At 36.3% G+C, this 14,447-nt stretch overlaps 2 protein-coding genes across 2 annotated transcripts; one reads left to right on the top strand and one right to left on the bottom strand.

Moving 5' to 3' along the window:
• The first annotated feature begins 1,073 nt into the window (after positions 1 to 1,073).
• LOC110056561 (histone deacetylase 11-like) lies at positions 1,074 to 9,794 on the top strand. Its single transcript, XM_020763064.2, has 14 exons — positions 1,074 to 1,286; positions 2,653 to 2,801; positions 3,498 to 3,598; positions 3,899 to 4,015; positions 4,457 to 4,499; positions 4,817 to 4,893; positions 5,171 to 5,233; positions 5,483 to 5,579; positions 6,090 to 6,159; positions 6,425 to 6,480; positions 6,772 to 6,824; positions 7,212 to 7,298; positions 7,640 to 7,721; positions 8,052 to 9,794. The coding sequence occupies exons 1-14, from the start codon at positions 1,246 to 1,248 to the stop codon at positions 8,117 to 8,119; spliced, it is 1,104 nt and encodes a 367-aa protein (XP_020618723.1). The 5' UTR covers positions 1,074 to 1,245; the 3' UTR covers positions 8,120 to 9,794.
• LOC110056600 (RIB43A-like with coiled-coils protein 2) lies at positions 9,700 to 12,951 on the bottom strand. The gene is made up of 6 exons (XM_020763111.2): positions 12,710 to 12,951; positions 12,331 to 12,412; positions 11,402 to 11,684; positions 10,556 to 10,964; positions 10,251 to 10,417; positions 9,700 to 10,038 (listed from the first exon to the last, which is right to left on the bottom strand). Exons 1-6 carry the CDS (start codon positions 12,824 to 12,826, stop codon positions 9,957 to 9,959), a joined length of 1,140 nt encoding a protein of 379 aa, XP_020618770.2. The 5' UTR covers positions 12,827 to 12,951; the 3' UTR covers positions 9,700 to 9,956.
• Between the last annotated feature and the right edge of the window lie 1,496 nt (positions 12,952 to 14,447).

Raw genomic sequence — 14,447 nt, forward strand, 5'->3', positions numbered from 1 at the left:
ACAATCGAAGGTTTTCCGCCGTCTGCGGCATATTTTCTTCAGTTCTTCTCTTAGCATTTCTTTCGCTTCCGACTGTGTAAGAAAAACATGGAAGGTTGAGACGCAAGGCAGAGCATTCCTTTTCACTCCGTGTTGGCGTTGCGTGACATTAACACTAGGCGTTTCGTGATTCAAAGACAGTCCGCACTCGTCACAGTAAGCTTCCGCCACTCAATCTGTCGCACAACTTGGAGGACTTCTTACAGAGTACAGCCTTGTAGTCAAAGTTCAAGTGATTTTTACTCTCTCGATTTGTTTTACTTAGAAATTTAATTGTTTCTTTTTTAATGTATCTTTCTATTTAAGCAGTTCCTTCGAAACACATTTTGGATAAAAACTAGCGATAAAAAACGACGTTTCGGTCTCGCTGAGATCATTTTCAAGTTAAAAAGTGACTAAATTTTTGCATATATGAGTAAAATTAAGACAATTTGAAAAGCGATAAAATATGTAACTACGCACTAAGCGTTACAAAATATAAGTGATAAAAACGTTAAAATACGTAAAGCTAGGTAAGACAATAGGACTATGTTAAACAAAAAATGATACAATAAATATAACTCGGACTGTGCTATAAAAATGACTGCGCGGATGGAGTCATACTGCCTGTCCTAAGTTTGCCTTAGGACTTTTATAAGAACTTAGGATTACAGCCAGATCAAATTCATCCTCGGAGACTAAGAGGCAGTTAGTTGGGGCGTGCTTATTATAAAAGACCTAAAGCCTGAGACAAAACTTTATATATATTATATCATTTGGGTCTTTAGCACAGTCCTTTCTTCTCTGGCTTTTAGTATTTTAGAGTTTTTATCACCAACGTTTTGTAAAGCCTAGTGCATAGTTACATGTTTTATCGCTTTTCAAATTCTTCATATATGCAATTATTTGTTCTTAGAGGGATCGAAACGTCGTTTTTATCGCTAGGTTTTATCCTAAAATCTTTCGTTTTCCAAGTTTAGCAAGTACCGCCAGGAGCCATAATCGCACCCGTACCCGTGTCTGTTGGTCTCCATCCCTACCCAATATTTTCTAACACTCGGAATCTTAAGCCGAGAAGTCCTGGATGTGAAAACAAAATGGCGGGCTAGTCTGCATGACTCGTATCGTTTGGTACGGAGGCGTTGGCAGGTTGCTTTAGCTTCTCGACATGCTGTTTCTCTTGACATAACGCACTGGCTTTCCTTTCATCGACGAATTAGGCGTGACATGTCAGTTCTAAAGAAACTTACCAAAGAAGAACAAAATGGGTGAGTACAGAACGAGAAGGCCTCAAATATTAATGTTATGATCTGATGAATGAGATCATTTCACATTTAGATGCTCAATATATGCATGGTCTGTCGATATTCATTTATACGTGATGATAACCTTAATTTTAAATCTTTCTCAAGTTTTCCTCAATCAAGTTTGCTAAAGAAAACGTTTTGGCCAGGATATCACTTGAGTTTAAATGGACGAGCTTTCTATTTTATCTCTGTTCTAAATGACAGCTGTTTTCAAGCTGTAAACATGAAAAATGTTAATATGACTTAAGGTTTACCTTTATTTTTGTTAAAACTACAATCAAACTCTTAAAACATTAGGTTTAAGGATCCTATTTAGGTCGTTTTTGTTATGTGGCAATTCTCGGGTCGTTTATATGGTGTTTGAAAAATGAGAGGTTTAATCCAAGTCACTGCCAGAACATGCTTGCTTTGTTGCAATGAATCAGTTTCTTCCCCCCCTTTTAAGAATCGTCGCATCCTCCAATCCTCTCATTCCAAAGCCACAAGTGTGATCAACACAATAATTTTAATGAGATTTGCATAACGTGTACATATTTGTCAAAAAGGAATAAACAAGTTTTATTGCAGTTGTTTCTGGCAGTCAAATATTTTTTGCTTAAAAAGGCATACAAACGAGGTGAAAGAGTAAATACTTAGCTCTTATTAACCAAGCAGGAGGTCTGTATGGGAGAATCTTGACCAAGACCAAGGTCAAGATTCTCCCATGCAAACCGACTGAGCTCGGTTAATAAGATGTTTATTATATGGCAAACAAGAAAAATTTAATTCGTGTAATGTAACTGGTTTGTACTAGCTGACATTTTGCTTGCGAATGGCAATGAGCTGAGCTTAAATCTCCCAAAGTTTGCTTTTCTTCTTTACATTTTTTTTCTCATCAGGCTTTTTGGCACTTTTGTACCATAAATAAATATTTTTAGAAAAAAATCATTAATATTTTTTGTATTGCAACTTCTTCACGGTAAAATGTAACTGGTCTGAATGCTGGTCCAGATGGGAAAATCTAGACTGCGATCAAAATCGATTTCAGCCATTCAAATTCATGAATTTGGTAGTTCCCAGTCTTTGTGAGACACAGCCACGTAACAAAAGGCAGAAATGACCTCTTTGCCCTGTTTGTTTGTCAATAACTGCAATAACAGCTATTGAACAGGTTGTCTCAACGAAAAAAATTCCAATATTAATACTACTATAGTATGACCTATGTGTATCTGCATTTGGTAATGGCCACAAGATGATGCCAAAATGTCATGTTAGAGCGTTTATTTTTCTTTTTAAATGTTTTTCCATATCTTCTTTAATAGTACTTCTGATTTGATTTTCTCCACAGTGCCCAGGAATGCCATTTGTATGTCGAAGTGAAAGCCAATCAGTGGCCTGTTGTGTATTCTTCAGATTATAATATTGGTTTCTTGGGTCTGGAGAGGCTCCATCCATTTGATTCAGGAAAATGGGGAAAAGTTTTTCAATATCTTAAAGGTATATCCAGAACATGTTCCATACTTCTGGCAAAAACTCCCTTGGTAGTGGACCTACATTTAGTTGATTACCATACTATGTACTCCATGATATGCAATAAAAAAGAAAATGATACAACATATATGCATGTTAGAGGGCATTTCTTCTTGCTATGTCAGTAGTAGTGACCCACTTATTGTAACTACAAAGCGTCATCTTCTCAGGCCCTTCTTCTAGAGTAGAGTAGTAAAGTCCATCCTCACCTTGCCAGGGCTCTCATTAAGTTTTGAGTCACCTGTAGCCTTGCTCTCCGCACCCATAGGAAACTTGTTGCTTTGTGGGTGAATTCTGTCAATAACAGGCAATTTCACCCATAACATCGAGCATACTCAGCCATAACAGGTGTTATGGGTTATGGCCCTTGGCAGCCCTGCTTGCCCTTCAGTTTTCTTCCTTCCACCACCAACCTCCAGTACCTAAGGATCTCCCACTTATCAAAAATGTACTGCCAGGGATACAGCTTATGACAATTACTGCAGGGAATGTAAATTGGCAGCATCCAGTATCCAGGGACTCCATTGAATGTGGACTTGTTTTAGGTGCTTTATGGAAGAAATTCAATTTAATGGCCCAATTCACTCTTAGAAGTAAATTAGGAGATTTTTATTCCTTGTTTCTCTTATCTGACTATAAGCATCACAACTTGTGTTGTATCAGATGCAAAGATGTTGGATCAGACAACTGTTGTAGTACCTAGAGAAACTACTGCTGAAGATCTGTTGGTTGTACACACTCAAAGCTACTTGGACAGCCTTAGGGTAGGTTTTGCACTTGTAATATGTGTACTATGTTGTGAAAAATTAGAAATGAGAATTAATTTATGCTCTGCAATGTACACCTCTTTAGACAGTGTGACCAAGTCATCCTACTTTATCATCTCTTAATTTATGCTTGATTTATGCATATAAAATCCTTTGGTTAACAGAAAATTAGACAATTCAATCACCTGGTTCACAATGCAGAGTGTACATGTACCTGTTGACCCATTATTTGCACTCAAAAATGCCTTGTTGTGTTAAGTTTTATTAACAAGGTCAGATGAAACATTTTCTTTCTAGTGGAGTGCTCGTGTTGCTATGATATGTGAGGTGCCCCCTTTGGCCCTTCTTCCCAACTTTATTGTGCAGCGCAAGGTCCTCAAGCCTATGAGAATTCAGACTGGGGGATCAATACTGGTAAAGTACATATTACAAAATTCATCTTGAATTGTAAATGACAATTAAGTAATTTGTGAGTCACTGTGATTGGGTATTGTATAAACTCTTATCTTAGTCACTACTCCGTGGAAACATTAAAAACTGAATCAAGAACCTTTGTTTTCCAGAGAATCTATAGATAAACACTCCTGAAATAAACATTTACAATATCTAACGGAGAATTATATTATTAGTCAGAAAGTGATCTGTAATGCTGTAATAAGAGGACCCAGTTACATGAGTATAGCAGTGACAAATGTACAGAAAAAAAGGAAAAAGTGCTTCTGTTTAATTTATATCTTAGGTTTTCATTGTCAATCCAGAGTTTATCCATTACACAAAAAAGACAGGAAGGGCTGCTGCATAGTCATAATGTACACAATCGCAGGCTGTTGACAATATCATTTTGTTTTATTTTAGGCTGCTAAACTCGCAGTTGAAAGGGGCTGGGCAATAAATATTGGTAAGAATTTAGTAAAAAGGTTTTCTTCATTTTCAACAGAGATTATTAAAGGTCCAATCTATGTCTGCCAACTTTTCTAAGTGACAGGCATGAGATTTTTATACACTGTACCAAATTTGCTAGGATTATCAAAGACTTGACCATGTCGGGCAATTATCCAAAGACGTCCAAAGATTTCCACAGATATTCCAGAGATTTCCAAAGATGCAGAATATGATTCTGTTTTCAGTATCTGGATAAGATCAAGGTTTTAAAAGTAGACAATATTAGTTACACTTTTGAATAATATTGGAATAAGAAAATAATTCCATTATTAGGTGGTGGCTTCCATCACTGTTCTGGGTCAAGAGGAGGAGGCTTCTGCGCCTATGCAGACATCACATTGGCAATCAAGGTACTTTTAGCACTGTGACATTCTTGGTAACTTTTATCACTTTTCTCGGTATGCTTCAATTACACTCATATATGGGAAGACGAGATGCAGGAAGGAATGTGACAATTGGAATTTGCACAACAAGTTAGCCTTGCAGTTCTCTCTGAGTTTGCTATTTAGGTATCAAGGCATGGTAAGGAAGGGGGTGGGGGGAGGGTGGGGGTCCTGCTACATACTGTGTTCACTCTGTGTACTTGTTTGATACTTATTTCATATGCTCAACTTGGTTTTCCTTTAGTTCCTTTTCAAGCATGTGGAAAGTGTGACAAGAGCTATGATTATTGATCTTGATGCCCATCAGGTAAACAGTTCATATAGTATATATTTCAGAAGCAACCTGTAGATGAAGATATTTCCCCTCAACACCTCCTTTAGGCTGAAGAATATGTGCAAAAACCTCAACAAAACTTTAGTTCTACCCAACCAGCCAGCTGCCTTTAAAAAGCATTAACCAAATGACTGGATTAATTTAGTGGAAGGTTGAAACTAGACCAGATTCATGTTATTTATGGGTAACATAATTTTAACCTGTATGTCGATATCATGTTAGGGAAATGGTCATGAAGCAGACTTTGATGGAGATGAACAAGTTTACATAATAGATGTGTATAATGCCTTTATCTACCCTGGAGATACCAAAGTCAAAAGTAGGTCTACTGTTTGTTCTGTGAATTTCATTTCCATCCATGTTGACTGTTTCACTGCCTAAGGTAACTGTCAACAAGATCTGGTGAATATTTTCAAAAACGTATTTCAGTCTTTGCTGCTGGTTTGATAAAGCTTAAATACATGTAGATAGCGTTTGTTGGAAACAATGCTTGCAGAAAGTAGGAATTAAAATTTATAGATGTCATAACCAATGATCCCAATTACACATCCAGTGGCCTGTTTTTCCTAGAATCCAGCAGCAATATTATAAAAATTTCAGCTTAAAAGCAAGCAAAAAATCTGACATTGGATTTCTCAGATGACAGATGGAAGTTTCACAATGCCTAACCAGTGCAGAATGATGACATGTTTGACTTGGTCCAATGTCTTTTTAACAACTTGAATTATTTATTTATTTATTTATTTATTTATTTATTTATTTATTTATTTATTTATTTATTTATTTATTTATTTATTTATTTATTTATTTATTTAATGTTTTTCTCCAGGTGCAATAAAGAAAAATATAGAGTTAAGGCATCACACAGATGATGAAACATACCTTCCACTATTAAGAAAGTGAGTAGTACATGCGGATTTCAGTTATTATCAGGTATCAGAACAATCAGCATTTGATATGCTTCAATACTTTTACTGTTTTAATTATATTCCTATCAGAAATACATTTGGTCATTAAGTTGATTTGTTATTGAATTATTGTTTATCATGTTTTATGCCAACCTTATGTACTTTTACGGAGGTCAGATAAAAACATTGTATGAGCTAACATCAAACTGAAGCATTAAGGAATGTAAAAAAAATCTCTTGCTTCTTTGTTTTTTAGACACATTCCAGAAGCATTGAATGACTTTAAACCTGATATTATTGCATATAATGCTGGTAAGTTACCGCACTTCCCTGTTGTATGGCTTTCATGATTGACAGAAATAGTTTGAAAGAGAAATAGAAACATTAAAAGTGAAATTGCAACTTTAATAATGTACCTAATGTTAGTAGAACAAATTGTCTGCCACTTTTGCAAAATCTTTAATCTGCCAGCCTGCAAATTTATACAGTCTACTCTCATCATTTTGGATTTTGACATCAAAAGCATTATTATTAAAATCATTGTTTGTATAAAACAATTACTTATTTGGAATTCTGTATATTGAAATTATTTTTCTCTTTAAGGGACCGATATTCTTATAGGGGACCCTCTGGGTAATTTGGCAATCACACCTCAGGTAAGCTTCATTTAATTAATAATTTGTAATTTTAAATCTGCGACCTTGAAGCTCATTTCAGCTGGTATTTTTCGCGTACAATGTAATTGTAGAATTATTAGTTTCATTAGAGATCCCGATATGAAATGTCTGTAAATATTCCTAAAATTATAGCATAATCCCACCCCTACCCCTCTTGTTCAGACTTAATCTGTAGCCTGTTTTTGGTTTTAGTGTCTTCAGGGGCCTTTTAGTTTTATATGATTTGTTAATTATTATTACACAAATTTTAAGATGATATTCTAAACCTCTGTCTACCATTTTTATTTTAAGGAAAAATTTAGTGCTGATCACTAACAGACAAAAAGATAAATAAAATGTTGATTAAAATAAATGTTTTTCACCAAGGGAATTATTGAAAGAGATCAGATTGTATTTCAAGAGGCTCGACAGAGAGGAATTCCAATCTTCATGTTAACTTCTGGAGGATACCAGGTAGAATAACAGCTGTAACATGTAATTGAAATTTGGTCATCAAACAAAGTTCTATAAATATTTCTTCTTTTTTTTTCTATAAAATAATATTCCTAACTAAACAACAGTTTTAAAACGTTTAGATAAATTAGCTCTTTTGATTTGAGAATTCTACTTCAGTTCTGTGCCTTCTGGTGTGTTCAAGTTCATGATGTTCAAACATGCTTGTTAAATTCGATGATTTATGAATAGTACAGGAAGTTGGTTTGACAAGAACTTGAAATCAGTATCTCAGCTCTAATGAACAAGTTAGACCATGGTTCCCAGCTTACTAATGAGAAATACTTTTTCCAATGTGGTAGAGAAGAACAGCTAGGATCATTGCAGACTCCATCCTTAACTTGCAAGAACAGGGACTCGTCAGCTGCAATTATTCAGAATCTGGTAAGCTTTTTTAAAAAAATCACATATTGCAGTTTCTGTAATTTCAGGTGTTTCATTAATGTTTACAGGAGGGCAACTGGCTTTCACAGGTGGGCAAAACTTTTAAACTGAACTTTATAACAAAAACTTTCCTCTAGATGGTTAAACCATGTCGGCAAAATCATCCTCACAGCCAGTCGATTCGCTCAGTTGCCTGGCCCATAATGAAACTCCTGAATTTTGAAAGCTCTCGGCCTCTCCTTGTTTGGCTGCATTGACATTTTCATTTGTTGGTAACCATGGTGTTTATAAAGACAGAGTAAATTACTGTTATTCTTAATTAATTTTTAGGACCTAGAGGAAACAAAGGCAAGAGTGACAACCAAACAACATACAACACTTTTCAGCATCATTTGTGATGGCAGAAAAGGATCTTTGAATACACTGATGAGAAGATATCTGCAAGGTTCCATGTCACATGTAAAGCATGATGATCAAACTGAATCAATATTACTGTATCAAACCTACATCTAAGAAAGACGACAAGATGTTGTTTTTTCAGTGTGACTCATTTTATGGGCTTTAGAAAATAGCTCAAAAAAAAAAATGTGCACACTGATTGGTTTAAAAGTGTGTTTCTATAACTCCATACGAGAACAGAAAAGTTGTCGTAGTCACGTTTTGGGCTGTTTTCTAAAAATGATAGAAAACATGTTGTCCATGTTTCCATTGAGTTATAGGAACACTCAGGAAAGTTTGAAAAAATTTGAAAAACTTGTGGAAACACTTGCCCATGGGCTTGTGTTTCTACTAGCATTTCTTGTTCTCCCAAATTTCCACAAGTGTTTCTATAACTCAATAGGAGCATGGAAAATGTTTTCTATGAGTAGCTTTTCAGGGGGGAAAAATGCAATTATTATTATTTTTTGATTTAATTTCAATACTACCCCATATAATATTATGTCAAAATTTTAAGGTCTTTCCCCAGTATTGCATTACGCATCCCTACTAGCATAATTTCACGCGTGATTAGCATGCGCGCATTGAAAAATGGCAGCTTTTTCTTTACAGCTGGACCTCGCCATAGAGGTAAATTGTTATTTTTTCGCAAATGAGTATGGTGACCTATCATTTTCTTCTGTTGTTTTGAACTGAGTAATAAATTTCCCTGTGTAAAATAAACATGGACTAATCCTCAGTGTAGAACAAAAAGCAATTGTCAGAAACGTGAATTTAGCAAGTAATCGTGACTACAATCATGGTGCTATTATAAGGATTTATTGGTTATTAACAAGGTGCTGTTGCTGCTTAACGAACATGGGGACCCCTCATTTTTATTTCAAAATATAAGTTCCTATAATATAAACAATCAGTAGGCAAAGTTTCACAAAAATCTCAGTGCAGGTTCTATTTCAGTGGAATGACCTTAACATGCTTTTATTGCAAGTGATAGTTCCCATGAAGTTCAGCTCTAGGGCTTCTAAATTTTCACATGAAGTGGATAACAACATCTTAGTAGTAATTACTGAAAATATTATGAAATTAATACTGTTTTTTTATTTTCTTTGACAAAAGTGATTTAAAATTTTGTTTTATTATTTCAGAAATATTAATGTCTTGTCCAGTCAAGGAGTAGTTCTCCAGGCAAAATTTTAATGTGCAGAGCAATATTGCTAGTGATAGTAAGTTCTTCACTTACTAGTTATTATGATGTTTCACTTATCAAATAGGTTAGGCCATATGTTAATGTTAAAAAAAATGTAATTATTTTATTACTCTTAGAACTTTGACATATTATTATTGGAAAGGTAAAGAAAACTGTTATGGTCTGCCTTGTGGGCTTAAATGTGTCAAGCTATGCCCATGAAATGATATTCTACTACCTTTTTGGGGTTCTTTTTAAAATTTCCATCAATTTCATCATCACTTTTGTATGGGAGTTCCCCCAAGGTTTACATCAGAGTTGGTTAAACACGTACATTTAAAACTGACTCTGAAGTCACAAATTTTCTTAAATTTATTGCCATGTACATAAAGATATACATTCAGTGTAAATAAAATTCTGAAGACTAAATAAAATTCTTTAAAATGGCAGACACCTTGCAGATTGAAGCTTTGTTCACATCATTTGAGTTTCTCAAACCTTAGCAAGACGCTCCCAGATGCAATTTATGATCTTTTAAAATACACAAAAAGTCAACGAAAGGTTTTGCAGTGGACATCGTAACTACAATGTATTAAACTGACAAGAATGTCTCATCTACTGTTTGTGTTGAACTGCATAAAGTACGCTGCTGTAGGAGCATTAGTGTAGACCTCTTGGTCCAAGTATTCAAGCCTGTAAACAAAACAATAATTTGGATTAGCCCAAAGTAACTAATTGGCACAACATTTATTGTCAAGGAATTCCTTGATCTCTGAAAAAAATTGTGAAAAATGTTATAAATGAGGTGACTTTTAGTTGTTGGAGTCAAATCCGCCAACTCTTAAACTCATGCATCCTGCATGCTTCTGAGATCAAATTTGCACAATTGTTTTTACAAAACTCACTTTGCCCTCTGTTCAGCTGACAGTCTTCTGTTCTCATCAGCCTGGTCTCTGTCAATCTCCTTTTTCTTTCTTTCAGTGCTACGCTCAGCCAGTATTGCTGCCTTGGCTTGTGTCAGCCTCAGTCTGTTGTATTCTTTTTCCTGCTCTTCTTCTTGCTGTTTCAGCCTCTATAAAGGAAACATAGCAGGTTTGATCAGTATGATATATATGTATAATCATGCCCAAATTAACCAGAAGTTTTACTAACTCTCCTACTGACCGATGTAACCAATTTATTAGATAGGTTGCACATAAATTGTCCTAACCTCCTTATCGTCCATCTGTGCCTTTTGAATGCGCCTTATTTCAGCAAGTTGAGCTGGGCTCATGCCCTTCCACCGATCAGTAATAACTCTGTGTGGTCCAAAGGCACTCTGGGCCACATCAGGGTTTTCTGTAAGCATGTCGCCAAACACAGAATTAGAAATTTCAGTAAAGTTGTCATCTTGTTCCTGTTGCTTTTCTGCATCTTCCTTGGCTTGTCTCTCTCTCTTCAAAGCTAAATTCACGTCTTTAGTTGCCATGTTTATTGCACGGCGACAATCTGCTTCTGCACTTGCAAGTTCACAGGCCCTTTGGTCCATTTCCCTAGCTTTCAAATCATACAAGTGATCTGCATACTTCTGATTTGCAAGGGCTTGGTCCTTTTCATTTGTCTGCTGTTTAATCCATTCCCTGTAAAAATATATTATACACAGGTAAATAAATAACCTCTTATTCCTGATCTCAATATCTGAGTTCATAATCAATCAAATATTTTTGTTTGCACACAATTGGTCTAAATGCCTTGCACAACTGAATATGGGAATATCTGACTGACATTCCCCAATTTTCAAAACTGTGCATGTTGCAAATGGAAGATATTGTTATAATATAATGTATGAGTGCTTTTAAACTGATGGCAGTAGCAGTCCAGGATTTATCTCCAGTATTATTCTTTTGAATCAAATGGATTATTTCTACTCCCCCAATTGAATGGCATTTGTTACCAATATGAAAACTGGAATTCTCTTTCAACTTATACCTTGCTCATGAAAGTGACAAGGTTTACAGACTGAGGAACCCTTTCAAGATGTCAAAGGCACATGGCTCAAAGTTAAACAAGCACTTACCGGGCCTGTTCTTGTTGTAACTTTTGACGTGCCTTGCCATTCAAATCTTCACCAACAAATTTCTGAAGTGATGCTACACCACATCGTGGATCATCATCTGAGACCCTGGCTGGCTTGTCTTTCTTCAAACTATCAGGATCATTCAGGTCAAACTCTCGTCGACCATCTGGCTGTTGATGTGAATGGCGGAACTCATTCACAGCCTTGTTCAGCTCACGAATGTCATGCTCTTGGCGCTTTTGAAGTAAAGCAGCGATCTTGTCATTTCTTGTCATGTCAGCAGCTGTAACAGGCAAGTGCTTGTTAGTGGACTTAATAACAGAACAGTTTGGAACTCTTCAGCTTTCTAAGACCTAAAGTTTTGATGTAGTATCACTATGCATATAAAGTGACTGGTTTATACTGTATGAATAGAGTGGGAATCATACCAGTCCATACATTTACACCAAAGTCACAAATAATGAAATGTACATATCAAGGATCAGAACAGTCACTTTTTTGCTAGTAAACCTACATAGCTAATCAACCCTTGTACTTCCACAAAATGCCCCACCGAATTAATATACTGTTATAAAGGGGTAGGATTTTCATGAGTTGAAGTAAAGAAAGGTCGGAAAACTACCTTTTAGTATGTAGAGCAAAAGGGCCTGTGAAAATATATCGTATAGAGATATTAGCGACGAGGAGATTCGAGGCCTTTTTGGGGTTTGAAATAAACAACTAGGCAGGGGCGCCCGACTACTGTTACACCCGATTGTTTACTCCACGGTACTGTAGCTAAGATTTCTTTTCTATACAAGTTATAACTGTCATTTTCAAGGTGGCATGACCAGCAGTGTAATTTTTTCCAAACCGAGAGCAAAAAATTTTCAAATACCAAAAAACGGTGCCTTTATTCACCAACTAATCGACACTACTCCAACACTTACCAAAAGCATTGTGTCGTCTTTGCTCTTCAACTTCGCGTCTTGTACGGTCACTCACTTGCTCACTGAGTGCATTTAGGTCAATCTAAAGGAAATACAACCGTACAGAAATCTTGAAAAAAAATCGACGAGCTACAGACAGTTCTTAAGGCGGTAGGTGGCGCAGTAACCTGCACTAGGTATCAACAACAGCTCTACAAGTGGTTCGATTCCAATTCTTCCTCATTTCCAACTATTAAATTCGAGACGCCCTTAGAGATGGAATATGTCCAGTTAACACAAATACATGTATAGCAACAGAAATGGAGGGTTAAGAGCAGATTTTCGCCCATAGACTACAAACTAGCTAGAATAGTTTCTTTTATGTAAGCTTAAATCTTACCCCGATGGTTCGTACTCGGGCGTTGAATATTCGACTTTGCCGCTGCAACTCCCGATTTCGCCGCCTTTCTATGGCGGCGCTTTCCTTCATATCCACAGGAAGATCGAGCTTATACATTTTTCTCTTGTCTTCTTAAAGGTCTCTACCACATTTAGTTGATATCGGGCTGTATCTAAAGCAAACTCTGTTGATGGCCTCCTTTTGTAATCAGTTCTCTTGCTTTGCAGTGTTGCTAGGGAAACACAGTCCAACCTACAATGCATTGCGTGCCGAAAACTGGCCTCAATCTGGTGTGTGGCTGGTCGGCAATGTATCACGGGTAAATTTGTGAAACTCAAGAAAACATAGTATTAAGTAATTTTTCCCCGGATTTTTTCCTAGATTAAATGAATTATAAACAATACTGCGATCCCATTGTAGAAGAAAAGGACATAAATTGAGTGTCAGTACAGCGTTTTAAAATAATCCCTTGAATATAAGCCTTGGAGTAAGCCTCTTTGCGTTAATCTCTGATTACACTACACCTCTCTTGATCCCTTGTAAGCAGTTGAGCTCGAGCAATTTAATCGTACGCCGAATTTAACAAAATAGCCTCAATTTCGAAGAGACATTTCTTTAATTTATTGGTCGGCAGTTTCTGCGACGAGTTAAGAAACACAAAAGTTGCTCTATTCGTTAGCAAGAGACTGATGTGAAGATCAAACAACTGGCATTCTTTCCGTGCAGTCGGTGGCAACGATCTTTGCCCATTTTCAGTTTTTCCGATCGTGCAGTATTGCTAAGAACATCGTTTAGACTCAAACTTCAAACAGGTTTCAAACTTCAATATTCCCGTTGCACGAGGACGTTGAAAAATAACTCCGTTTTTCCAGTCTTAAGAAAAGTGTCAGTCTATTGAAGAAACAAAACAAACAAGACAAAGACATGCATGCCCCAGTGCATTAAGATCATGTGTAAGGCAAGGTAGCTTTATTTTGAGTCGTAAACGTAGGGAGTGGTTCCCCAATCTCCCGAGCCAAGGGCTCATGACAAAAACGCACGACTATTTACAATAACGTTACTACTTACAATTACTATGTTCGCTAAGATAAATTCAGAATTAAAATATAAAATATTCCTAAGAGCACGACATATTTACAATAACATTACTACTTATAATACTATATTCTCTAAGATAAATTCAGAATTAATCACGTTGGTCTATAGCTATCATGATTTTGTTCTGCCGGCACTTACCATATTTTATTTATCGATTCTAGGTTTGAGATACAGCTTGAACTGAATGATTTAAAATGAAGTCATCAAAGTTACTCCCGGTAGCAACGTATGGACAGTTAACTTTTGTTTCACCTGTTCTGGACCGAACCGAAATCGGTAACGGAGTGATCTAATGGACTTTTTGATAATCTCTCAGTTTTTTAAAACAAAAATACATGGCGTACCCGCTCAGCGGCTTGAGGCTGAAGCAGTTAAAATGGACGGCTTTTTTGCGAGAAAATAGCCAAGGAGGATACTTTTGTAACCACCACAGGGAGACCAAAGAAACCAGAAAAGTACGATGAGGCATTTTAAATGCCACAAGCTACCAAAAATCAGGTCAGTAACGATATTGCAGAAACTCAGGAGAATGAACAAGGCTTTTGATAGGATAATTTCGAATTTGGGTACGGCAACAGCTTACTGTGCACTTCAAAGCATTCGCCGGTAGAACATGAAAGTTGGCAGAGATGGAAAGTGG

The sequence above is a fragment of the Orbicella faveolata genome, unplaced genomic scaffold (genome assembly GCF_042242905.1).
Source record: "Orbicella faveolata isolate gen_17 unplaced genomic scaffold, um_ofav_v1 contig_35, whole genome shotgun sequence".
Classification (NCBI taxonomy): Eukaryota; Metazoa; Cnidaria; class Anthozoa; order Scleractinia; family Merulinidae; genus Orbicella; species Orbicella faveolata.